Genomic DNA, 27,129 nt, shown 5'->3' on the forward strand with positions numbered 1-27,129 from the left:
TCTGGGACCTTGGCTGGATAACTCCAATATCATCTGGGTTGTCCAAACTGGCTGTACGTACCTCCACCTCTAAGTCAGATGCTCAGTCCATTCATTTTTAATTTTATTATACTTAGTCATAATAGTCTTGATACAAATGAGCAGTCTGTCAGGTTAAGTTCAGGGGGCAGTTATGATCTACAGTCATATTCACACTAAAATAATATTGTGAAATAAAGGGCAGTAGTGTAACTATAATGAAATAAAATACCAGGCAGAGTATTAATGGTCACATACACTCACTTTTCATCCTCGACTTATTTAAACTGAATTTAAAATGCTCCAGCCCTCGTGATGGTAATTAACCTTTAGTTAAACCTCTAGATTATCAGCTCAGTAATATGTCTCTACTACCACATTTTGTCAAGATCAACTGCTATAATGCCATTCCAATTTGGTCATATTACATGTTCATAGCAATTCTGGAGAAAAATCTGCACCAGGAACCTGTAGATTATGAATTACAATAACTTACTAAGAGTTGAATATTGCTCGAAAAAATTTTAGGGATGGGATATGTGAGCATTTAGAAGCCCATGCCCTAATTAGGGAGAGCTAGCATGGCTTTGTGCATGGCAGGTCATGCTTTACCAAGTTGATTTTTTAACAAGGTGATGAGAGAGATTGATAAGGGCAGAGCAATGGATGTTTTCTACATAGATCTTATTAAGGCATTTGACATAGTCCCTCGTGGGAGGCTAGTCCAGAATAAGGTGTATGGGATCCACAGGAAATTGGCTGTCTGGATTCAGAAATGGCTTGTACATAGATGACAGAAGGTAGTGGTTGAAGGGACTTATTCAAGCTGGAGGTCTGTAATTAGTGGAATTCCACAGGGAATTTGCTGTTTGTAATGTATATAAATGACCTGGATGAAAATGTAGATGGCTGGGTTAATAAATTTGCAGATGATTGCTGGAGTTGTGGATGATGTAGAAGGCTGGCAAATAATACAGCACAATATAGCTCAGTTGCACAAGTGAGGTGTTGTACTCTGGTAGGGCAAATGAAAGGAGACAGTACATTGTTAATGGAGAGGTCCTCAACAGTCCTGCTGAGCAGAGCAATCTTGGGTTCCAAGTTCATAGCTCCTTGAAAGTAGCTACACAAATTGATAAGGTGGTGAAGAAGGCTTATGGAATGCTTGGTTTTACTACTTGAGGTATTGAGTTCAAAAGTCAGGAAGTTATGTTGCAACTTTATAAAACTCTGGTTAAGCTACATCTCAATAACTGCTAACAGTTCTGGTCACCCCACTAAAGGAAGGAACTTTAGGCTTTCGAGAGAGTGCAGAAGAGGTTTACCAGGATGCTGACTGGTTTAGACAGCATGTGCTATCACAAGGCTGGATAAACTTGGGTTGTTTCCACTAGAGTGTTGGAGGCCGAGGGGAGATCTGATAGAGGCTTACAAGATTATGAGAGGCATAGAAAGAGTGGACAGAGAATATCTGTTTCCCAGGGCTGAAATGTCTAATACCAGAGGGTATGCATTGAAAGAGGGGATAGGTTCAAGCGGGATGTGAGGGGCAAGTTATTTTACTCAGAGTTGTGGATGCCTGGAATGCACTGCCTGGTGTGGTGGTAGAGGCAATACATCACAGGCGTTTAAGAGACGTTTGGATAGCCACATGGATCTAAGGAAGGAGGCGGGATATGGTCATGGTGTAGGTAGGATGGATTAGTGTTTGGGTGTTTCTGATTTGTTTTTTTGCTGGTTCAGCACAACATTATGTGCCGAATGGCCTGTTCCTGTGTTGTGCTCTAAGTGCCTATACTTAGAGGAATTAGGGAAAATTCCTCAAAATCAATAAAAAGGGGGAAGTGTTACATGCAATCAATTCTAACCTAAGTTACACTTCAAAATCTTAAAAGACAACATGACGAGAAGCAGAGGGCACTACATAAAAGTTTATGTCAAAAGTCATCAGAATATGGCAGGTCAGTTGGCCTCATTCTATGCAATTTGATTCTACAAGTTAGAAAATTGGACACTGAGATAAAGTGTGTGCTAGAGTGAAGGCTCTTTACCATGGTTATATTTGTTACAGAAAACAGGAAGTCTTTGGCATTGCAAAAAGCTCAGAGTAGCTCCAGCAACACTTTAAGATTAAGAACAGGCTTCATCATTTTTAAAAATAAACATGTCAGGATAGTGAGTTGACAATACTTTTCACTGATTACAATGTACCAGGTCACATGAATTAAAAAAGTATTTTAATTTTTGAACTTGAACTTAATATACAAAAGTTACCTTGCAGAAGTGGAAGGCCTTTTAAGGACAGTTCGGTCATAGTTCTCCGGAGTTGATCCCAATCTGTAAAGATTTTGAAACAGGACATTATAATGATAAAAGATATATATTTGTCAAATTGCTGAAAATATTTTAAGTTTCTGGTGAATTAGCACAGCCATAAACAGAATATTGTTGTCACATCAATGAAGGAAATCGCAATATCAGGACCAGAATTCATTCTTTTTTTTTTGCATTCATACAGATAACATCAATGGTACAACACTGAAGTAGTAACAAAGGTTAAATTTTAAGGATGATTAAAGTCAGCATATTAATTCTGCACCTTTAAATTATAAGCATTCCCAAACAAAGCTTATAATTTTACAGAAACAAAGTTGTTAATGGTTCATAACTTTTGCAACCAAAAATTTGCGAAATAGATCATAGTGACAATACTTCTACACAAAAGAAAAAATGCAAAACTTATGATTTTTTTTCTGTATCAATTTGAGGACGCAAGATTTGTTTTCTTCCAGTTCTTACTGGCTTTCCCCTAGACTGCACAATAAAAGTTCTACTAGTTATTTTTAAATAAAAATGGGTCATGTGTGCTCTCTTCCATCCAGTCCTCCATCCCCAAATCTAACAACACTCTGCTCCAGCACTTGTCAGGTGATGGCTCCAGACTTGCTGATGGTTCTTCAATACTCCACCCAAATTGTTATGATTTCTGGAGCAAACACCAGAAAATTGACTACGAGAGGCATCACTGTTGTACCCATTCATGCCCTATCTGATGTTGTGTACCTTGAAGAGGGTACTGAACCATACCGCAGCATGAAAAGTAGGAAAAAAACTGAACGGGCAGTAAACATCCAAATCCATTGGATATCAATCAGCTCTGTTGCTTCAATAAGTCAAAAGCCAGATTACATCTATAAAATACAGATGAAATACGGTTGTACAGATAAAACATGGCAAGACTGTACAATAAATGGTAGGATAAAGAGGCATGGAGATGAACAGGTTAATCTTGGAGTGTGCACCCACGAATTCCCAAAGGCCACAAAATTATTTATTTAACTGAGTGAAGCAGCATTCTAGACATTTCATTACAAGGAAGGCTTAGAATACAAGGCAGGGAAATTATCTTGAACTGTCCAAATCATGAGTTAGGCTACAGCTCCACATAATTTTGGTCACTACATTCCAGCAATAAAAACAGCACTAAAAAGCTCATGGAGCTACTTACACAAGTGTTGACTGGGAAGGAACAATTGGGCAGTCTGGATTCACTTCTTTTGGAACAGAGTAGGTTGAAGAGAAATTTGCAAGATCTAAATAGAGTGGATAAAGTGCCTAATTGAGCAAAATAGAGACACTAATACTGCAGGCACAGATATAAGGCAACTAGTAAAAAGAACATAGAGTTGAGGAAAATATTTATTTTCCCCACATCAAGTGATCTAAAACTACATGTCTAAAGGATGGTTAGAGAAGAAAACATTATCACATTTAGCTAACGCCTGGGCAACTTCCTGATATGCCGTGAACCAAGAGCTGGGGCATAAAGTTAGGGTGGAAACACCTTCTCAGCTGGTGTAGAAAGCACGGTAAGGTCAGCCCTACTGTCGAGATTTATTCAACACCCTGACCAAAGCAATTATTTTTCTGTGTCACTGGTAACAAAAGAAAAATTAATCATTCTACCAAATGGTAATAAAACCCAACCTAATGCTCAGGATGGTATACATTATAACGAGCAATTAATTGGTAGAAAGCAAAGAAACCCAGTGTCCAAGTTTCTGAAGTTCCTGCAGTTACAATACAAGTATTTTGCAGCTTTAGTCTTTTACCAGAATATACAGGATGGATTAGGAGATTTAAATTCAGATTTTGCCACTAGCTGTTAACTGGGTGGATTCCGGAGCTGTGAAGCTTTCTTCTGGAACCCAGTTGCTTTCCCGAGCACCATCTGTACTTTCTAGAAAGTCACAAAAGAGGTATTGCCATGACTTTCCACTCTCTGAAACCTGCACTGTTTCTCTCCAAACATCTACCAAGAAAATTTGAGAAAAACACACAGGTATATAGAGTTCTAAAGTGAAATGGCTTTTTCTAGTACTTAGACATTGTTAGAGATTATTGAAGTCTTACCACAAAGAAAAGGATGTCCATTTGAAGACAGCTCATTCATAGTTCTTCAGGGATAATCCTATTTCTACAAAGGAAAAAAGCTCTGAAATAGTATCTTTTACAATGCAAATAGCTATAACCCAAAATAATTTTAAACAACAAAAATATGGACCTAAATAGAAGGTAGAGCACTGCACAAGGAAGCCCTGCTCAAGAATGTGACCTTTATTGTTTGAAGTACTCAAACATGTAAAAATAGCTCAACAGTAACTAAACTTAATCAATAGCACTTTTCTGGTAAACAATCACTGCAAACAATGGAGAGGCAAGCAAAGGCAAGGCAGAGTGACAGAGCTGGGGTTTGCAAAGGTGAGGCAAAATCAAAGCGAGCAGAGGCAAGGCCCCTCCATCAAAACCAAGAGTGAGGAAAGACCCAAGGTTTGATCGATCTAAGCACCAGGCCAATTTGGAAAGGTCGGGTATGGGCTGAAACACAGCAGCAGGATCCAGGCCCAGAGTGTATCAAAGCCACAGTGCCTGGGTCCTAGAGCAAGGAATGACCCAATGTTTCAACAATGTAAATGCTGGGCCAGAATGAAAAGATATGTGTTGGAACCAGAGGCAAGAGTCAGGCAGTTCTGCACTGAACTAAGGTTGTGGCGTCTGTGGACACACATTCGTTCTGAATGCTATTTGATTATTTTTATTGTTTGTATGATTTGTTTTTCCTCTCTGTACATTAGGCTTTTGACGGTTTTCTTTTTTGTTTTGAGGCTGTCTGTAAGGAGATGAATCTCAAGGTTGCAAAATGTATATATACTTCGATAATAAATGTACTTTGAACCTCCGAGAGGATATCACTGTAAAACTCTTAAGGATATGCTTCAGACCAAAAATAGTCCTTTGTATAAATGGACATTTTTATCTTAAAGTCACTCTGCAGTATTTTATGTTGTAAGCAAACTTCTCATACCCGAGTTGCAATGTCACACAGTAAGGAAGTTCTCATCAAAGCTTTTGTGAATATTCCAGCTCCAGACGTTGTACACAGCAACACAACCTGATAGCATGAAACACACACAAAATGCTGGTGGAATGCAGCAGGCCAGGCAGCATCTATAGGGAGAAGCGCTGTCGACGTTTCGGGCCGAGACCCTTCGTCACGACTTCTAGGACTTTGTCTAGTCCTGACAAAGGGTCTCGGCCCAAAACGTCGACAGCGCTTCTCCCTATAGATGCTGCCTGACCTGCTGCGTTCCACCAGCATTTTGTGTGTGTTGCTTGAATTTCCAGCATCTGCAGATTTCCTCGTGTTTGCCTGATAGCATGAACATTGATTTCTAACTTCTGATTATTTGTCAACCCTTCACTCTTTTTCTATTTCCCAATTCTGGTTCCCTCTCACCCTTTCTTTCCTCCTCACCAGCTCCTTATTGTTCCCCTCCTCCTTCCCTTCCTCCCACAGTTTACAGTTTTTTCCCTATCAGATTCATTCTTCTTCAGCCTTTTACCTCTTCTACCCCAGTTTCTTTCTTCATCCCCTCCCTCAGCCACCTTCCCCCTCACTTGATCTCACTTACTACCTGCCAATTTGATTCCTTCGCCTCTGCACACCTTCTTATTCTGGCTTTCCTTTCTAGTCCTGAGGAAGGGTCTCAGCCAAAATATCAACTGTTTATTCCCCTCTGTTAATGCTGCCTGACCTGCTGAGTTCCTCCAGCGTTGTGTGTGCGTTACTGAGGGTTTGCATCCACAACAACAAACCAGGGAGGAATCAGGACCAGTTTTGATTTCCCCCAAAAAACAAACTAACACCCATAGGTAGAATGACTGCCTTATAGGCAGTGGAAAGTGCAGCTATGTAATCACCCCCAGAACCAGCACCAATGGGAGACTCAGAAAGATGGAAACTAGATCTTGTCACTTTGAAACCAAGGACCGCTGCTTTTCTGCATGATGGTCAACCCATCCAAAGATCATTTTACACAGAACCAGTCCAATGAGCCAAAAGTTTTCAGCTAAAAGGTCACAATAACTATTGCTACTTAAATGTATTCGAAAACAGGGCAAGCTAGATTTCAAATTTTATGAGAAAACTTAACCTCACAATCAGCACCCTAGACAGAGGCTGAGAAAATTCATCAAGTCAATCCATCCTGATAAACCCCAAAATCCTACACGTGACATCTACAAACCCCATTTCCAGAAAAGTTGGGATATTTTCCAAAATGCAATAAAAACAAAAATCTGTGATATGTTAATTCACGTGAACCTTTATTTAACTGACAAAAGTACAAAGAAAAGATTTTCAATAGTTTTACTGACCAACTTTATTGTATTTTGTAAATATACACAAATTTAGAATTTGATGGCTGCAACACACTCAACAAAAGTTGGGACAGAGTTAAAATAAGATTGAAAAGTGCACAGAATATTCAAGTAACACCAGTTTGGAAGACTCCACATTAAGCAGGCTAATTGGTAGCAGGTGAGGTATCATGACTGGGTATAAAAGTAGCATCTATCAAAGGCTCAGTCTTTGCAAGCAAGGATGGGTCATGGCTCAGCCCTTTATGCCAAAATTCGTGAGAGAATTGTTAGTTCAAAAGGAACATTTCCCAACGCAAGATTGCAGAGAACTTAGGTCTTTCAACATCTACAGTACATAATATTGTGAAAAGATTTAGAGAATTCAGAGACATCTCAGTGCGTAAAGGGCAAGGTCGGAAACCACTGTTGAATGCGTGTGATCTTCGAGCCCTCTGGCGGCACTACCGAAGAAACAGTCATGCTACTGTGACAATTATAGCCACCTGGGCTCGGGAGTACTTTGGAAAACCATTGTCACTTAACACAGTCCATCGCTGCAACTTGAAACTGTATCCAGAAATGCAACTTGAAACTGTATTACGCAAGGAGGAAGCCATACATCAACTCTAGGCAGAAACGCCGGCGAGTTCTCTGGGCCCGAGCTCATCTCAGGTGGACCAAAAGACTGTGGAACAGTGTGCTGCGGTCAGATGCATCCACATTTCAGCTAGTTTTCGGAAAAAACGGGCGTCGAGTTCTCCGTGCCAAAGATGAAAACAACCATCCTGATTGTTATCAGCGAAAGGTGCAAAAGCCAGCATCTGTGATGGTATGGGGGTGCATCAGTGCCCACGGCATGAGTGAGTTGCATGTATGTGAAGGTACCATTGACTCTGAGGCGTATATTAGGATTTTAGAGAGACATATGTTGCTATCAAGGCGACGTCTCTTCCCGGGACGTCCATGCTTATTTCAGCAGGACAATGCCAGACCACATTCTGCACGGGCTACAACAGCGTGGCTTTGTAGACAGAGTGCGTGTGCTTGACTGGCCTGCTGCCAGTCCAGATCTATCTCCTATTGAAAATATATGGCGCATATATGGCATATATATATATGGGGCAAGAGGAGAATCAATGGAGACCACGGACTGGTGAGCAGCTGAAGTCTTATATCAAGCGAGAATGGACAAAATTTCCAATTGCAAATCTACTACAATTAGTATCCTCAGTTCCAAAATGATTAAAAAGTGTTATTAAAAGGTGATGTAACACAATGGTAAACATGCCTCTGTCCCAACTTTTGTTGAGTGTGTTGCAGCCATCAAATTCTAAATTTGTGTATATTTACAAAATACAATTAAGTTGGTCAGTAAAACTATTGAAAATCTTTTCTTTGTACTTTTGTCAGTTAAATAAAGGTTCACGTGAATTAACATATCACAGATTTTTGTTTTTATTGCATTTTGGAAAATATCCCAACTTTTCTGGAAATGGGGTTTGTATTTATTTTGTAATACAAGCCCAAATAATCACTTCTACTAAACCATCTGAATAAATGTTTCAAGTGGCAATCACTGTCCAGATAAAAACACCCCCAGTAAATAAACAAAAACACTTGATCAGAATCAGTTTTATTATCACCAGCATGTCATGAAATTTAACTTAGCAGCAGCAGTACAATGTGATACATAATATAGAAAAAAATAAGTAAATCAATTACAGATGTATACATGTATATTAAATAGCCAGATGAAACAGTGCAAAACTGAAATAATATTTTAAACATAGTATGTTCATGGGTTCAGTGTCCATTTAGGAAATGGATGGCAGAGGGGAAGAAGCCATTCCTGAATCACTGAGTCTTCTATATCTCCTTCCCAACAGCAACAGTGAGGAGAGTGCATGTCTTAGGCATTGGGGTCCTTAATAATACTCTGCCTTTCTGAGGTAACACTCCTTGAAGGTGTCTTGGATACTATGAAAGCTAGTACCCAAGATGGAACATACTAATTTTACAACTCTCTGCACTTCTGATTCCTCTGAGAGGACTGGTTCGTGTTCCCTCATTTTACCCTTCCTGAAGTCCACAATTAGCTCTTTCATCTTACTGACATTCAGCGCAATATTGTTTCTGCAACACCACTCAACTGGCTGGTATATCTCGCTCCTGTACGTCCTCTCATCTCCATCTGAAATTCTATGTAACACCAAGTTATTTTTACTGCTATGCTGCACCTATTGCATTTTAACAGTTCTGTCAGAGGAGTCTATTTTGTTTTTAGCATGTTTGGGTTTGAGCTAAATACAAGAGGCTACGTTGTTCATCTTCAGAATGTTGTCAGCCAATCAGGATGGTGCAATTGGGAGAGGTTTTTGTGACGGACACTGGTGTAGGTCAAGGTCTTTTAAACGGGAGATTGCTGAGGATTCCATCCCTGTTGTACAAGATGCTTTGTACTGATGAATGGCTTCAAGGAGGAAGGACCAATAATCCTGTGGGGGAGCCCATTTGCTCGAGGTGGATTTGAAGCGACGTTCAGAAGGTGGTGTTTTTTTCCCACACAGACGTCGGGTCCAGCGTGAGTTAAAGACAACTTCAAGATGAGCTCCTACTTATGTACACATTTGAACTGGGTTAACTATAATGGGTCCTTTTTACATTTTTTCCCCAACTGTTCGATAAAGCTAGCATTTGTAAATATACTTTCTTTGCAGTATTCTGTGTATTTCGTGCCAACAGCTAATTGCACGGGGGCTGATCAAGGTTCGCGTGGTCAAGACATCCCATCTTCTTGGTTTTGGTGGGATCCAAGTCATACTGACTCCCTAGACATACAAAGTTTGAGAAAGGTGGTTTTCTCACTGCTAAGTCCAGTGGCTGTTAGCGAGAGGCTTACTGGCTGCATCTCTAGAAACCCAGTAAAAAGGGGTTTCATCTACTAACAATGCTGGTTGTATCATCAGCAAATTTATAGATGGCATTTGAGCCATATCTAACCACACAGTCATGGGTATAGAGGGAGTAGAGCAGTGGGATAAGCACACATCCAAGGTGTGCCATTGTTGATTGTATGCACGGGGATATTACCACCAATCCACACAGATTGTGGTCTTCCAGTTAGGAAATCGAGGATCTATTTGCAGAGGGTGGTATGGTAGAGGCTCAGATTAGGACTGTAGGTATGATGGTGTTAAACGCTGCGTTATAGTCATCGAACAGCATCCTGACCTAGGTGTTTGTATTGTCCAGGTGATCCAAAGCCGTGTCAAGTGCCATTGACATTGTGTCTGCCATAGACCTATTATGGCAATAGGCAAATTGCAGTGGGTCCAGATCCTTGCTGAGGCAGGAGTTGATTCTAGCCATAACCAACCTCTCAAAAGCATTTCATCATCGTAGATATGAGTGTTACTGGACGATAGTCACTAAGGCAGCTCACATGACACTTCCTGGGCACTGGTATAGTTGCTGTCTTTTTGAAGCAGGTGGGAACTTCTGGCCGCTGGTTGAAAATGTCCTTGAATACTCCCGCCAGTTGGATGGCACAATTCTTCAGAGCCTTACCAGGTACTCTGTTGGGCCTGCTGCCTCCTGAAAGACACTCTGACATTGGCCTCCAAGACAGAAATCCCCTGTGCAGCAGGGATCTTCACAACTGTAGTTACGTTCTCCCTTTCAAAGCGGGCATAAAAGGTGCGGAGCTCATCTGGTAGTGAAGCATCGCTGCCAATCATTCTATTGGGTTTCACTTTGTGGAAAGTAATGACCTACAAACCCTGCCAGAGTTGATGTGCATCCAATGTCACTTCCAACCTAGCTCAGAATTGTCTCTTTGCTCTTGAAATATAGCCCTCTATAAGTCATACCTGGTTTTCTTGTACAGACCTGAGTCACCAGACTTAAATGTCACAGATCTAGCCCTCAGCATTCAACAAACCTCCTGGTTCATCCACAGCTTTTGGTTTGGGAACATACAGCAAGTTTTCATGGTCACATACTCATCAACACAGGTTTTAATGAAGTCATTAACAACTATGGCATACTCATCTAGCTTCGAAGATGAATCCCTGAATACAGTCCAGTTCACTGATGCAAAGCAGTGCTGTAAGTGCTCCTGTGCTTCCCTTGTCCATAGATTCTTGGTCCTCACTACTGGTGCTGTAGTTTTCTGTCTCTACCTATACTCAGGGAGTAGAAGTGCAGCCAGGTAATCAAACTTTCCTAACTGTGGGTGTGGAATAGCACAGTAAGCACTCTTGATAGTGGTGTAGCAGTGGTCCACTGTGATGATAAATACTTTAATTCTGCATCTGAATTCCTCTATTATTGTCACGTCTCACTGATCATTACAACTTAAATAAAAAAGTAATTTTTTTCAGTTAACGAAATAAATGAAGTACAGCTGGACTTTACAACTATACAAATGCTACACAAAAAGACACAGAAGGCTACCTTGTGAGGATGCTAGGTTTAATAACACAAGCAAAAAAATATAATTCTGGGCTTTCATATTAAAACTGTATAAAACAACAGGCCACAGTGCTGTGTCTACTACAGGATGGCTCTGACAGCACCAGACAGGATGCAGGCAGAGAGGTTGCTATGAAGATATGAGATTCAGGCATTTTAGATGAGGATCAGACTAGAGTGTGTTTTTTTTTTGGATAAATGAGACTTGGTGGGGGAATGATACAGTGAGGTATAACAGGCTTCCAGATTAACATTACAGCCACATTTCCTAAACACTCATTAAACAAAGTGCATGATTTATCAACTGGTAAGAAGATCTGACTTCACACAAAGGGTATGGGGAATGTGAACCTGGCTGAGGAGTGGATGCAGAAAGACTCAAAGGAGCAACAACACACAAGTATACTTATCCAAATCCAAGCAGCAGGGGACTAAAGTTGATAGTGTGAGGTGAAAGAGAGGGACTCCTCCAACTCTGTGTGGATAAGGAAGGATGGGGGGGTTGAAGAGATGAAGGTTGAGTTAGGAGGAGGTGGATTACTGGGGGTCAGGAATCTCAGCTGGCTATGTGTGGCAGAGGTGGGGAAGTTGGTCAACACAGGATTGGGTTAGCAGTCTGTAGCTGGGCAGGGGGCAAGGGGGGGCAGAAGGGTGGGTTGACAGTGAGTAGTTGGGGAGGCGATGAGGTAGGGATGTGGGAGTCAGGGGCCAGGTGAGCTGGTAGTGTGTGGTGGGGGTGGGGGGGGGGGGTAGGTGGAAAGAGAGGAAGAGTGAGGAAGAACTCAGGGATCCATACGACGCATCTCCACCATCGGTGGTTGGGCCGAAGACTGCTCTCGTGCTGAATTGGTGTGAAAGGCTGGGAGGGAGGAAGGTTTGGGAATAAGGGATCGCTATCTAGCGGAGGGCGGAGGCCAGGATGAGGGAAGGCCTGTGTTATTTGGGCGGATGAAGAGAGGGAAGGCTGCGAGGGACATGGGTAGCGGCCTGCGCTACTCTAGGGGAAGTGAGTGAGTGGAGGGGTGAGAGGCGGGAGTGGACAGCCACAGCCGCCGCCTCCAATTTTTTGTTGGGGGGGTAGATAGGGGAGAAGCGGCCAGAACCAGACCGGGTGTTCCTCAGGCCTCTCCTTCCTCCCTGCCGTACCACCACATTTCTAAACCCGAGATCCGTTTTTTCTGCACCCGGACAGTAGACCTCCTCTCCCAGGGTCTACGACAACATCCCATTCCTCTTCCCTCCACCACCCCGATAACATCGCCCTTCGCCCCTCCCCCCAGACCCCGACAACTCCATTTCGGTCCCCCGTCTACACCCCCGGCGTCCAGAACCTTCGACCCAACCCCCCCCCCCCCCCCACCCGACTCACCTCCACGGGGGGTGGGGGGGGTCGCAGGCGAGCGATCGGCGCGGGCGCCTAAACGCCTGAGGATATGCGCAGGCGCGGAATGGCGAGAAGGACCCAGCTGGTCAGCCGTGACGGCTTGTAGAGGAGGGGCGGGAGCCCGGGCGTGGGCAGAGGCGCAGGCGCAGGCGCAACAGGAAGGGGAGGGGGGGGGGGGGGGGGGGAGAGAGAGAGAGACTGAGAGACTACGGGCCATGTGACTGTTGTTACGGAAGCCCGGCGGGCTGCGGATGAACGAAGCGCGGAAGCGGTGGGAGGTGAAAATGAGCCTGAATAAAACGGAGCTTTGCGACAGTCTGTTATTATGGGTAAGTGTTGAGTAGGAGGGGGTAACGGATTTTTTTTGGGGGGTTCAGCCCTGTTCTGTGCCGAGTTAGAGGAGGCCACAACTTGTATCCCCATTGCGCCCGTAACCTCCACCTACCGAGGGCCGGAACGTTCTATTCCCCCCCCCGCCTCCGTCTGAACCCCGTCACCTCCCTGGCCCTACTGCCGTCAAGTTCACACTCTCCATCCCCCATCCTCTGCTACCTCCCCCTCCCCTCAATACTACTCTCCGTCCCACGCCTGCGGAGCTGTGATAGGGGTTAGAAGCTCGAGAGGGCCGTTCGGCCCATAGTGCTGTACCTAGCCATGAGATCATTGCTGCGGCTCCTTTTCTCCAGTAACCCGGGTCCTTCCATCTCCTATCGGCCTGAAGGGTGGTGGTGGGATTAGGGTCCCTTGCATTGTGATCTAGGTGAGGGTCGAGCTTCAAAGGGAGATGCATTGACATTCTCCCATTTGCCTCTTTCAGAGATATAGGTCGTTATGAAATAATCCCACCTCTGGTTAATGATTTGGAGCAAGGATTTCCACTGAATCCATATTTAAGCAGATTTCTTTTAAAGTCAGCCAAATGATAGTAGGGTGAATCTGTGTCCAATGAATAGTAAGATCACTGTTGAAAGTTGGTTGACAATCTAGCTTGTTTTTCTTTGACTTATACAGTATTTTGAATGTTCATTCTGCTTATGAAGTTATGGTGTAACAGTTTTATTGCCTTAAATTAGCTTTATTTGTCACATGTACGTTGCTACATCAAAACATGCAGGAATTCATTATTTGTTTCAAGGACCAACAGATTCCTGGAATGTGCAAGTTTACAGCCTGCAAATGTTCCCGTGCTTCGGGCACCAACATATCACGTCCGTAACTTACTAACCCTTACTGACCTGTGCATCTTTGGAATGTGGGAGGAAACCATGCTGTCATGGGGAGTTTAGTATATTTATTATTGTCTAGAAATTTTTCAGAAGGAATGCAACTCTGTTCTGGTATGCAGCACAAACATTCTAAATTTATGAATTCATAAAGTGTTTTGCAGTAGTTAGTATTCTGCTTCAAAGCGATTGATAGAGACTTGTGGGTGCTGTCTGGAGAGTGCCGGCGTTGGTTACTCCTGGTGTCCAGTGGGTGCTGCCATTAATTACTACTGCTGTCTGGAGAGTGCTGGTGTTGGTTACTCCTGCTGTTCAAAGCAACAACCTCATTAGCATGTCTGTAGTAATAGAGGAATTATAAGGATTTATTTTATGTAACCTTGTACTTCTTTCTTATCCTAGCTCCAGACGTTCCACGTGCCATCGCCTTGTGCCACCAAGGAACATCTGACCAGCGGAGTTGCAATTGCCCAGGTTCTTAATCATATGTACGTTAGGTTTTAGTTACGTCACAGTTAATGTGAGAGTGAGAATCAGTGATGAGCAGTGTTCTTGCATATGGTTTAATTCTGGTTCAGTCACTTGACAACTAGTTACTAGGGTGTAATAATGGTTAAAACTTCAACCAAAGGCAGAAGTGGTAGAAGTCATCGTCAGGCAGCATGCATAAGAAAGAAATAGTCAACACATCATATCAACAAACTGTCATCAAAACTGGAGACGCAAGAAACTGAGCATATATTAAGTTGCAGAAAGGAGAACAGGTGGAGACATTGGAGGGAAAAATTGTGATGGGATACAAACCTGTACTTACTACTCTGAACACAGGTTAGAGACAGAAGAAAAAAAGAAAGAAAGGAACTAATTTAAACTGAAATATCCAGCTACATCACTGGAGAGAGAGGAAAAGTCTGTTGTCTGAAATGGTTAAATTCAGCCTTGGACCCTGAGGGCTGCAGTATTTCCATATGGAAGATGAGGTGCTTACATTGGCTGTTGCTGGAAATATACAACACTACAGTTCTGACGAAGAGCCATCAACAGTTTCTCTCTCCAGGGATGTTACCTCACCCACCAGATTCTTCCTGCATTCCTGTTTTTTTTTTTGGCCCAACCTGTTTTACAATCTGGTAATACTTAAGATATAGCTATAGCAGCTGTATCATGAAAATTTAAAAGTTTAAGTGCAATGTTGACAGCACTGTCAGCCAATAAGTTGGAGGTGGGGCAGAATGTACAGTACATGATTATAGGCTACTTAAAGAGCAAAGGAAACAGACCATAGGCTTGTGAATCCCCAGAAAACTCTGCATAAAGTCAATCTATCCTGCAGCATTGTAGTCACTGTCTGATTGATAGCAGAATCTTCACTCTACATGACTATAGCTTGTCAAACTATACAGACCTGAAATTATTTTTCATACGCAGAAGAGATTCTACAGATGCTGGGAATCTAGAGTAACACACACAAACTCCTGGAGGAACTTGGCAGGTTAGACAGCACCTGTAGATAAATAAACAGTTGATTATTCAAGCTGAGATCCTTCATCAAAACTGAAAAGAAAGAAGGATTTCTTCCCCCTTTCTTTCCAATCCTGATGAAAGTCCTTTCCACCTGAAACATCAATTGTTTATTCCCCTCCGTAGGGAAACTCAGCTGCCTGATTCGTTGGGTTCCTCCAGCATTCTGTGTGTGCTACTCACAATTTTTCATATGTAACCTTGTACGGATGCCGTGTATGTAGGGTTAGAGGAAAGTGAATAATTGCATCCTGGTATACGGAGTACATTTTCCTGCATAATTCACCATATTTATACCTAATTTAAAGTAGAAGCATCCATGCCAGCTCCTGGCACTAGTTCTTCCACTATTGAAAGGGTGTAATTAGTTTAACGTGGATAACTGCCATTACACTGTAATTGTACACAGCAGAACTTATAATGAAAACCCTTAATGGAAACTGCCACTTCCTGCAGATTTCACTGTAGACCATGAAGTCAACTGAGTTGGAGATAATGTGTGTCTGCATTCTTTTATTGTTGGTTCTAAAGACAGGAACTTCATGCCCAACTGGGAGTAGATAGATAGATAGATACTTTATTCATCCCCATGGGGAAATTCAACTTTTTTTCCAATGTCCCATACACTTGTTGTAGCAAAACTAATTACATACAATACTTAACTCAGTAAAAAAAAATATGATATGCATCTAAATCACTATCTCAAAAAGCATTAATAATAGCTTTTAAAAAGTTCTTAAGTCCTGGCGGTAGAATTGTAAAGCCTAATGGCATTGGGGAGTATTGACCTCTTCATCCTGTCTGAGGAGCATTGCATCGATAGTAACCTGTCGCTGAAACTGCTTCTCTGTCTCTGGATGGTGCTATGTAGAGGATGTTCAGAGTTATCCATAATTGACCGTAGCCTACTCAGCGCCCTTCGCTCAGCTACCGATGTTAAACTCTCCAGTACTTTGCCCACGACAGAGCCCGCCTTCCTTACCAGCTTATTAAGACGTGAGGCGTCCCTCTTCTTAATGCTTCCTCCTCAACACGCCACCACAAAGAAGAGGGCGCTCTCCACAACTGACCTATAGAACATCTTCAGCATCTCACTACAGACATTGAATGACGCCAACCTTCTTAGGAAGTACAGTCGACTCTGTGCCTTCCTGCACAAGGCATCTGTGTTGGCAGTCCAGTCTAGCTTCTCATCTAACTGTACTCCCAGATACTTGTAGGTCTTAACCTGCTCCACACATTCTCCATTAATGATCACTGGCTCCATATGAGGCCTAGATCTCCTAAAGTCCACCACCATCTCCTTGGTCTTGGTGTGTTCATCAGAGGGATGATTCCAGAAACAGATCACCAACAATTTCTCAGGGATAGTTATAAGAGAAATAAATGCTGGCTGTGCCAGAAATGCCCATATTCCAAGCAGTGAATTGATGTGTCAATAGATGTATATTTCTTTAATGCAAAAGAATGTCACCAAATGCAGTACAATAATAGAATCGGATCTTTTGACTTGTTTTAATGATACAGAGTATCACGTCTTAAAGTAGTGTTGTTGTCATCAAAGGACCATTGAAGCCCATTGTCTGGAGGTGCTGTTCTGCGGGTTTGGAGGGCAGCACGTTATACTAGTGAGATGAACATCTTCCTTCTCCGCCTGAGTGATGGGGAATATCCAGAGCCATAACAGCGGTTCACTTTGCTGAGGTTTGACAGGTGCATTTTGCTGAGCATCAGTTATACCTGACGCAATTCCATTACCAAAACAAATCTGGAATTCATTGCCAAGTCATTGGAGATTTAAAGTGGAGGTTGATAGGTTCCTTATTGGTAAGGGCGTCAAAGGTTATGGGAAAAAGGCAGGAGAGTGGGTTTGAGAGAGGTAATAAATCAGCCATGATCAAATGATGAGCAGACTCAATGGGTTGAATAGCCTAATTCTCCTCATGTGTCTTACAGTCTAAGATATGAATTTTAGTGTAATTTTTAAAAGCTGTGAAACTGTCTCTGCTTCCAGTGTTGATACTTTGCACAAGTGATGCCAATGTAAAGTAACCATTTTAAAACTGTTTTCTAACGAGAATGTCAGCCTTAGGCTGCAACCAGTCAAGAAATGAGATCAGTTTCCTTAACACCATGTGTAATGGATTACAGCATGTGTAATGACATGTGGCAGATTACAACGTGTGTAATGTCACGCTTGGCAGACTACGGTGTATTTAGTGGATTAATTTTTTTATGAACATGGTTTAGGAATGTAGCATGTTAGTAGAATATTTCAGAGTTGAATATTTATAATTGATTATAAGCAAACAACGAAGTGCTTTACTTGCTCATGTCTTTAAATATTTCACACTGTTTTCAGTTGCTGTGTTTCTTTCCTTTAGTGATCCCTCCTGGTTTAATGAGGCCTGGTTAGGTCGTATTAAGGAAGACATCAGTGACTGGAGGCTGAAGGTATAGTGGTGAAATAAGAATGATTTTGTTCTTTCATAGTGGGAAAAATAAAATGGATAAGCATGTATTTTGGAGTTTGTCTGCTGTTCACTACACACAAAATACATTGAAAATAGGCTATGGCCATTTACCGACCCAGACTGTCCCATTTGCCTGTGTTTGAATCTTATCCCTCTAAACCCTTCTTGTGTACTTGTCTGAATGTTCTTTTAAATGTTGGGATTGTGCCTTCCTCAACCACTTTCTCTGGCAGTTCATTCCATATACCCATCACTCACATGAAGAGGTTACCCCTTAGGTCCCTTTTAAGTCACCTTAGACCTGTGCCCTTTCTTGGGAAAAAGACTGCGCCGTCAGTATACCCTCGTAATGTTATATATCTCGAGTCCAAGCAGCATTTTCTTAAATCTTCTCTGCACTTTTTTCCGTTTAATAATGTCTCTATGATTCTGGGGCCCTCAATCTGCCCTGCAATTCAGTATGATAGTAGTTCATCCACATTGGCTTCACCTTCTCTCCTTTGTTGCAGTTCCCCAAGCCCGCAATTCCTCGGTCTTTCAAAGATTTATACATCTGCACTTAAATTGAACCTAATGATGTGACTTCCACCACCATTGGGCAGAGAATTCTAGAGATTCACTGCCATTTTAGGAAAGGAGTCTCTCTGCACCTCAATTTTAAATGACAATCCTATTATATTGTACCTACAGTATGTCCACTTGATCATAAATCTCTCAACAGTGAAGATATCACAACACTTTCCTGCTAACCCCCTTAAGATCTTAGTTTTTTTTTGAATGTCAGCCCTTATTCTTCTACCTCCAAGGAGCTCAGGCCCAGCCTGTCGGATACCGACGCAAATGTGATAGAGCAATCCTCTCATCCCAAGAATTACTCAGAATAATCTCCTTCAGGCTGCCTCCAATCCCACTCTATCCTTTCTTAGGTAAGTGTGTTCTGTACTCCAGGTGTGGCCTCACCAACAGCCTATACAACTGGAATAAAATCTCCTTATTCTTAAACTCCAGCCCCTTTTCTGAAAAGACCATCATGCTGTTTACTTTTTAGCTAATTTTTGGACCTGTCTGCTAACGTTTTGTGATTCATGTTCTAGAATACCTGGATCTCTCTGAATTTCACTCACTTGCAGTCTCTCTCCATTTAGATAATAACCTGCCTTCTGATTCCTGTTACTGAAGCAGATGACCTCACAGTCCCCACATTAAACACCACCTCCCAGATTTCACTGAATTGCTTGCTCCTGTCCCATTATAGAATAACTTGTCCTTGCCCACTCCTTTTTGTATTTTCGGTAAACTAGGTACAGGCAGGTTTACCAGAGTTGTTGGGAATGTTTGAAACAAATATGACAAGAGGATGGGAACCAGTACGATAGAGCTGAGGATGAGCCAGCAGGTTTACAAGTAGATGATGGATGTAACATGGAACTAAGGAAGAACAAGCCCATGATTAGCAAGACAGGGCAAAGAGTTATATTACCACGAAGGTAAAATTCAAAGGACGAAGAATGGAAGACTGAAGGTGCTGTATATAAATGCACATAGCATTTGGAAAAAGGTGGACGAACTCATGGGCCAATTAGAGATTGGTCGGTATGACGTGGGCATCACTGAGTTTTGGCTGAAAGAAGGCCATAGTTGGGAGCTTAACATTAAAGGATATACTTTGTATGGAAAGGACAGATGGGAAGGCATAGGCACTTTTGTGGTTCTGTTGGCAAGAAATGGAAATGACCCTTAAAGGTGTGACACAGGGTCAAAGAATGTTGAATCTTCATGGGTGGAGTTAAGAAACTGCAAAAGTTAAAAAAATCATTATGGGAATCACATATAGGCCTCCAAATAGTACCCAAGATGTGGGGTTGAGATTGTAAAGGGAGCTGGAGAAGGCGTGTAATAAGGGTAACAACACAATTGTCATGGGGGACTTTAATATGCATGGGGATTGGGAAAATCAGGTTGATGTTGGATCGCAAGAGAGAGAATTTGTTGAATGACTATGAGGTGGCTTTTTACATCAGCTTGTGCTTGAGCCTACTCAGGGAAAAGCTATCTTTGATTGGGTGTTGTGTAATAACCCAGATCTTATTAGGAAACTTAATATAAAGGAACCCTTAGGAGGCAGTGATCATAATATGATTGAATTCATACTGCAATTTGAGAGGGAGAAGCATAAGTCACATAAATCAGTATCGCAAGGGAATAAAGGGAATTACAGAGGCATGAGAGAGGAGCTTGCCCATGTGGATTGGAGGAGGATACTGACAGTGATGACAGCATCCACCAACCTCAGAGCTGCCAACAACACACTGCATCGATGGAAACCTGGAAAGATGCACTATTTACCGAGGAAGCGTGGGAAAAGAGCTGGGCTGCTGGTCAGATTGAAGCAGAGGGGCTTTAGGGTCCCTCTGCCCATCATCCTACTAGCTAATGTGCAAGCCATTGAGAACAATGTGGATGATCTTAAAGGGAGACTCACCTACTGCCGGGAGATGCAGAACTGCTGTGTATTCTGTTTCACAGAGAACTGGCTCTCCCCTGCTACCCCCGACTGTGCCATCCGACCAGAGGGATTTTCGATCCATTGGATGGACCGCACAGCGTCTTCGGGCAAGACAAAGGGAGGTGGTGTCTGCTTACTGATCAATACCATGTGGTGCTCGGACACAGTGGCACTGACAAGCTCCTGCAGCCCGGACCTGGAACATCTGTTGGTGAAGTGTCGTCCCTACTATCTGCCACGGGAATTCACCTCGGTCATACTGACAGCGGTCTACATTCCCCCCCAGGCGGACGTGGAGTGTGCTGTGAATACACTGTGTGCCAACCTCAGTGAACTTGAGACAGGTATCCGGAGGCTTTGCTCATTACAGCCGGGGACTTTAACCAGGCCAACCTCAGAAAAGCACTCCCAAAGTTATACCAACATGTCTCCTGCTCCACTAGAGGCCCAAATATACCTTACCACTACTACGCAGCAGTCAAGGATGCCTACTGTTCCGTCCAATGACCTTACTCCGGAAAATCGGACCATCAAGCCGTACTTCTCCTCCCGGCTTACAAACAGAAACTGAAGCGGGAGGTCACGGTATCAAAAGTGGTGTCGCGCTGGACAGGGGAAACGGATGAGGTTCTCCGTGACTGCTTTGAATCAGTGGACTGGTTAGTATTCAAGGACTTGGCAGCTAACCTCAATGGGTATGCCTCAGCTGTCATGGACTTTATCTGGAAATGCACAGAGGACTGTGTGTCTTGCAAGACGATCCGGGTATTCCTGAACTGGAAAACTTGGATGAATTATGAGGTCCAGTCCCTTTTGAAGGCTAGAGCTGCAGCTTTTAGGTCCGGGGATACTAGTCACTACATGGAATCCAGGCGTGAACTCCGGAAAGTCATTAAGGGCGCCAAGAGGCAATATCGAGCCAAGTTGGAAGCCCAGGCTAACCAGAGGGATGCCAGTAGACTATGGCAGGGTCTAAATGAGATCACTGGGTGCAAAGAAAAGGCTGGGAATATCAATAACTGTAGGGCTTCTCTTCCTGACGAACTTAACATATTCTACGCAAGATTTGAACAGAAGAGGAGCATCCCACCCCCTCCGGATGAACCGGACCTGGTGGCATCGAGATTCATCATCACCGAGGAAGACGTTAGAAGAGCCTTCCTGAAGATAAATCCAAGGAAGGCGACGGGCCCAGATGGCATCCCGGGACGGGTTCTCCAGGCCTGTGCAAGCGAGCTAGCTGGAGTGTTTGCTGACATCTTCAACTGCTCCCTGCTTCAGTCTAAGATCCCCTCGTGTTTTAAGAAGGCAACGATAATCCCGGTGCTGAAGAAAAGCAAGGTGGCATGCCTGAATGACTATCGACCTCTGGCTCTGACATCAATTGCTCTGAAGTGCTTCGAGCGATTGGTTATGACACACATCAACCATAGCCTACCGGTCAACCTCGACGCTTTATAATTCGCCTACCGGAGCAATGGGTCACTCCTTGGAACACCTGGAGAATAAAGACTCATATGTAAGGCTCCTTTTCATTGACTTACAGCTCTGCCTTTAATACCATCATTCCAAATAAATTGATTCCTAAGCTTCGGAACCTGGGCCTTAGCACTCAGATCTGCAGCTGGATCTTCAACTTCCTCACAGACAGGACCCAGGCTGTAAAAATAGGGGACAAGCTCTCCTCTACAATCACTCTGAGCACTGGTGCCCCACAAGGCTGTGTACTCAGCCCCCTGCTGTGCTCATTGTGCACCCATGATTGTGTAGCCAAGTTTCCATTGAACTCAATATATAAGTTTGCTGATGACACCACAATTGTAGTATCTTGGGTAGTGATGAGTCTGAGTACAGAGAGGAAGTTAAGAACCTGGTGGCATGGTGCGAAGACAATAACCTATCCCTCAACATCAGCAAGACGAAGGAATTGGTTGTTGACTTCAGAAGGAGTAGTGGACTGCACGCACCAATCTACATCGGTGGTGTGCAGGTGGAACAGGTCAAAAGCTTTAAGTTCCTTGGGGTGAATATCACAAATGACCTGGCTTGGTCTAACCAAGCAGAGTCCACTGCCAGCGCCTTTACTTCCTGAGAAAGCTGAAGAAATTTGGCCTGTCCCCTAAAACCCTCACTAATTTTTATAGGTGCACCTTAGAAAGCATTCTTGTAGGGTGCATCACAACCTGGTATGGAAGTTGTCCTGTCCAAGACCGGAAGAAGCTGCAGAAGATCGTGAACATAGCCCAGCACATCACACAAACCAATTTAACATCCTTGGACTCACTTTACACCACACGCTGTTGGAGCAGTACTGCCAGGATAATCAAGGATATGACCCACCCAGCCAACACACTTTTTGTCCCTCTTCCCTCCGGGAGAAGGTTCAGGAGCCTGCAGATTCCTACAGCCAGATTTGGGAACAGCTTCTTTCCAACTGTGATAAGACTGCGGAACGGATCCTGACCCGGATCTGGGCCGTACCTTCCAAATACCCGGACCTGACTTGCACTACCTTACTTTCCCTTTTCTATTTTCTAATTATGATTTATAATTTAAATTTTTATTTTATTTACTTCTATTTGTACTTCAGGGAGCACGAAGTGCAGAATCAAATATTGCTGTGATGATTGTACACTCTAGTATCAATTGTTTGATGACAATAAAGTAAAGTATATATAAAGTATGAGAGAGGAGCTTGCCCATGTGGATTGGAAGAGGATACTGACAGGGATGATGGCAGAGAAGAGATGTCTGAAGTTTCTGGGAGTAGTTCACAGGGCGCAGGATAGATATGTTCCACAGAGGAAAAAAGTTTTCAAATGACAGGGATAAGCAACCATGGCTGACAAGCGAAGTTAAGCACTGCATAAAAGCCAAGGAAAGGGCAGAAAAGGCAGCAAAAGTGAGTGGGAAGTTGGATGATTGGGATGCTTTTAAAATCCAACCAAAGGCAACTAAAAAAAGCTATAGAAACAGTAATGATGAAATATGAGGGCAAACTAGCCTATAAAATAAAGCAGGGCACAAGAAGTTTTTTCAGATATACAAAGAGTAAAAGGGAGGTGAGAATTGATATTGGACTACTGGAAAATGATAGAGGTGATGCAGTAATGGGGGACAAAGAACTGGAAGATGAACTTAATGGGTATTTTGCATCAGTCTTCACTGTGAAAGACACTAGCCGTATGCCAGAGGTCCGGAGTATCAAGAGCATGAGTGAGTGTTGTTGCTATTACAAAAGAAAAAGTGCCAGGCAAACTCAAAAGTCGTAAGGTGGATATGTCAGCTGGACCAGAGGGTCTACATCCGAGTCCTGAGAAAGGTTGCTGAAGCAGTAACTTGTGCATTGGTCATGATCTTTCAAGAATCACTTGGTCCTGGCAGACTGGAAGATTGCAAATGTCACTCTAAGAAGGGAGAAAGGCAACAAAAAAGGGTACTTGGACACTAATGAAAGAATAACTCAGCATGGATTCTGTAAAAGGAAATCTTTTAGAGTTCTTCGAGGAAGTAACAAGCAGGGTGGACATAGGAGAGGCAGTGGATGTCATTAACTTGGATTTTCAGAAGGTATTTGATAAGGTGCCACACATGAGACTGCTTAACAAGATAAAATCCTATGGCATTACAGGAAAGATATTGCATAGAGGAATTGCTGACAGCCAAGAGTCAGCGAGTGGAAATAAAGGGCCTTTTCTGGTTGGCTGCCAGTGATTAGTGGTATTCCTCAGGGTCAGTATTGGGACCACTACTTTTCACATTGTTTGTCAATGATTTCGATAATGGAATTGATGGTTTTGTGGCAAAGTTTGTGGATGATATGAAGATAGGCGGAGGGGTAGGTAGTGCTGAGGAAGCAATGCGATTGCAGCAGGACTTAAACAAGTTGGAAGAATTGGCAAAAAAAGTTGCAGATAGAATAGTGTTGGGAAATGTATGATGATACATTTTGGTGAAAGGAACAGTAGTGCGGACTATGATCTAAATGTGGAGAAGACTTAAACAGCAGAGGCGCAGAGCAACTTGGGAGTCCTCATGCAAGACTCTCAGAAGGTTACAGGTTGAGTCAAGTAAAGAAGGCAATGCAATGTTGGCATTTATTTCAAGGAGAATGGTATACGAAAGCAAGGAGATAATGCTGAAGCTTTATAAAACATAGGTCAGGCCGCACTTACAGTATTGGGACCCATATCTCAGAAAGGAGGTGTTGTCATTGGAGAGAATCCAGAGGAGGTTCACGAAGATGATTTTGGAAATGAAGGAGTTAACATATGATGAGCATTTGGCAGCTTTGGGCCTATACTCACTGAAATTTAGAAGAGTGCAGGGGATCTCATTGAAACCTTCGGAACATTGAAAGGACTAGATTGAGTGGATGTGGAGAAAGTGTTTCCTATGGTAGGGTTATCCAGAACTACAAGGCACAGCCTCAAAATTGAGGAGTGACCTTTTAGATCAGAGGTAAGGAGGAATTTTTTAAGCCATGTCAGATGAATCTGTGGAATGCTCTGCCACAGACTGTGGTGGAGGCCAAGTCTGTGGGTCTATTTAAAGTGGAAGTTGATAAGCTTCCTGATCAGTCAAGTTATCAAAGGATATGACAAGAAGGGAGGTGTACGGGGTTGAATGGGATCCGGGATCAGCCATGGTGGAATGCCAGAGCAGACTCAATGGTCTGGATGGCCTAATTCTGCTGCAATGTCTTATGGCCTTATGTTTTGTTCCCTCCTCTGGGTTATTAATGTAAATGGTAAACAACTGTGGACCAAGAACTGATCCCTGGGGCGCTCCACTAGTTACATCTCTCCAGTTTGAGAAGGGCCCATTTATTCAGATTCTCTGTTTTCTATGAGGTAGTCAGTTTTCAAACCATTCTACCACACTTGTCCCCAATTTCTTGGGCTCTTAGTTTGTTCACCAGCTTCCTATGTGGCATCTTGTCAAATGCCTTTTTGGAAATCTGAATATACTCCATCTATAGGTTCCCCTCTGTCAACTCTCCCTGTCACATCCTCAAAGAATTTAAGGAAATTTTTCAAACATGATTTACTCTGCATGAACTCGTATTTATTAGTTTTTATTCTGTTTGGTTTTCTTAAATGGTCCTTCTTGCTATTTAAAGTTAGCCTATCTGTTATCCAAGGGTTATTAACCCTAGTTATCTCCCATTTATGCAGTGTAGAGATGGTATTTGCGGTGTTTGCTGTGATGATAGCTGAAGCAAAGGTTGATATAACATCTGCCATTTCTTTGTTTCCTGTTATTAATTCACGAACCTCATTCTGAGACCCCACACTTGCCTTAGCCACTTCTTCCTAATTACATACGCTGCAAATTATATGGAAACTCTATTAGATTTGATATTACATGCTACTTTTGTCTCAAAATCAATTTTATCCATTCCTTAATATTTTGATACCTGATCCTAAAACTTCCCAAACCTACTTAATGCCCTATTTTCCAGTTTAACATTATCCTTGACTCACTTTGTTAACTATAGTTTGTGCCTCTTTCTCGTGGAATCTCTCTAATTGGGAAAAATTCCTGTTGAGTGTTATAGACCAGCTGTTTGAAGATCTAACCCTGTTCATCAACTGATCAGTCTATCTTAAATAACTCCACCTATGAACTATGTCAATTGGCCTTATTTAAAATGACGATGGTGTTCTTGATCCTGTGTTGTTCATCCTCAAACTGCATCAATAATATTGTGGTCATTGCCTGTGAAGGAATTTTTAACCACAAGATCTCTTATTAATCCTTTCTTATTATTCATGGCTCAATCTAAATTAACCTGTTCCCATACAGGTTCTATAAGATACTGTTATAAGAAACGACCCCTATCAGATTCCACAAATACCTTTTCTGTCATACCCTTGTCTTCCAATCATTATGCAGATTAAAATCTTGCAAGACAATTTCTGTTCTCTTGAAATGAGCTCTTGGTATTTACCCATTTGTAATGCACCATATCACAGTGTAGAGGTGGTACTGCAGTTACACCATCTGAGAGAAATTCCAGTTGATCAAAATCAGTGGTTTCCAAAATTTTTGGGTTACCACTCCTCAGATCCCAGACCACATTCCTAGCATTCCCCACTCCCTTTCTGCATATTACATGAAAGCTATAAAGAATTTTGATTTACAATGCACAATGAAAGAAAATAGGAACTGCAAATTCAAAGCAGTGACAAATAATTGCAACATTATTTAAATCTATTGAAAACTACAAATAAAATTATTTCCCTAATTATAATAAAACAATTTTTATCAGCAATGTTAGAGGATACTTTGGTTGTCTGACTGTTCACTACTTCATTGTTTTTCACCTTTCAATGAGATGGCTGGGCTTGCTGCAGTCATATCAGCTTCTCAATATCAGGCTGGAAGTCACTCAGGTGTCTCAAATCCCCCCCATTCAGTAGTTTGAAGTCTGTTTCATAGTGTTGAAAGAAGTTGGGTGACTGCACTGAAACCACGCTCCAATAAATATGATGCTGGAAAGGCAATAAAGAATATCTTGACTTTTTCCACAGTGGAGTAGCATTGAGATTTCTTTCTCCAGTCAAAAGTCTTGATATAATTTTTTTGAACCTTGGCTTCAGTTCAGTCATTTTGTAGTAAGATCAGTTCTTCATCCTTCCTGTTAATGTTAGTGAGGGATTCTGACTGTTTAAATCTCTTACAATACAGGTTAGCAACTTGAAGAAAATCCTTCAGAGTATTTTGGAGTATTACCATGATGTAAGTACTTCCAAACCCTTATTTTAAGAGTATGGAAAGTAACTTGAAATTTGTATCATTGCACTGTATGGCTGGATGTTTCAA

General features: G+C 42.5%; 2 protein-coding genes across 3 annotated transcripts in view; one reads left to right on the forward strand and one right to left on the reverse strand.

The window, feature by feature from the left end:
- The window catches only part of LOC140740083 (uncharacterized), a 57,558-nt gene extending 44,871 nt beyond the window's left edge, over positions 1-12,687 (reverse strand). The window contains exons 1-2 of the mRNA XM_073068955.1: positions 12,563-12,687; positions 2,293-2,355 (exon numbers count right to left, since the gene is read on the reverse strand). Coding sequence (XP_072925056.1) covers positions 2,293-2,332 — 40 coding nt within the window. The 5' untranslated portion in view covers positions 2,333-2,355; positions 12,563-12,687. The remainder of the gene's footprint in view (positions 1-2,292; positions 2,356-12,562) is intronic.
- Positions 12,688-12,767: 80 nt separating this feature from the next.
- hook2 (hook microtubule-tethering protein 2) overlaps positions 12,768-27,129 on the forward strand; it is a 112,605-nt gene continuing 98,243 nt past the window's right edge. For both annotated transcript variants that reach the window (XM_073068953.1, XM_073068954.1), the window contains exons 1-4: positions 12,768-12,906; positions 14,203-14,288; positions 17,706-17,775; positions 26,995-27,045. In XM_073068953.1, the coding sequence (XP_072925054.1) occupies positions 12,829-12,906; positions 14,203-14,288; positions 17,706-17,775; positions 26,995-27,045 (285 nt within the window). In that variant the 5' untranslated portion in view covers positions 12,768-12,828. The remainder of the gene's footprint in view (positions 12,907-14,202; positions 14,289-17,705; positions 17,776-26,994; positions 27,046-27,129) is intronic.

This window comes from Hemitrygon akajei, chromosome 16 (genome assembly GCF_048418815.1).
Source record: "Hemitrygon akajei chromosome 16, sHemAka1.3, whole genome shotgun sequence".
Taxonomy (NCBI): Eukaryota; Metazoa; Chordata; class Chondrichthyes; order Myliobatiformes; family Dasyatidae; genus Hemitrygon; species Hemitrygon akajei.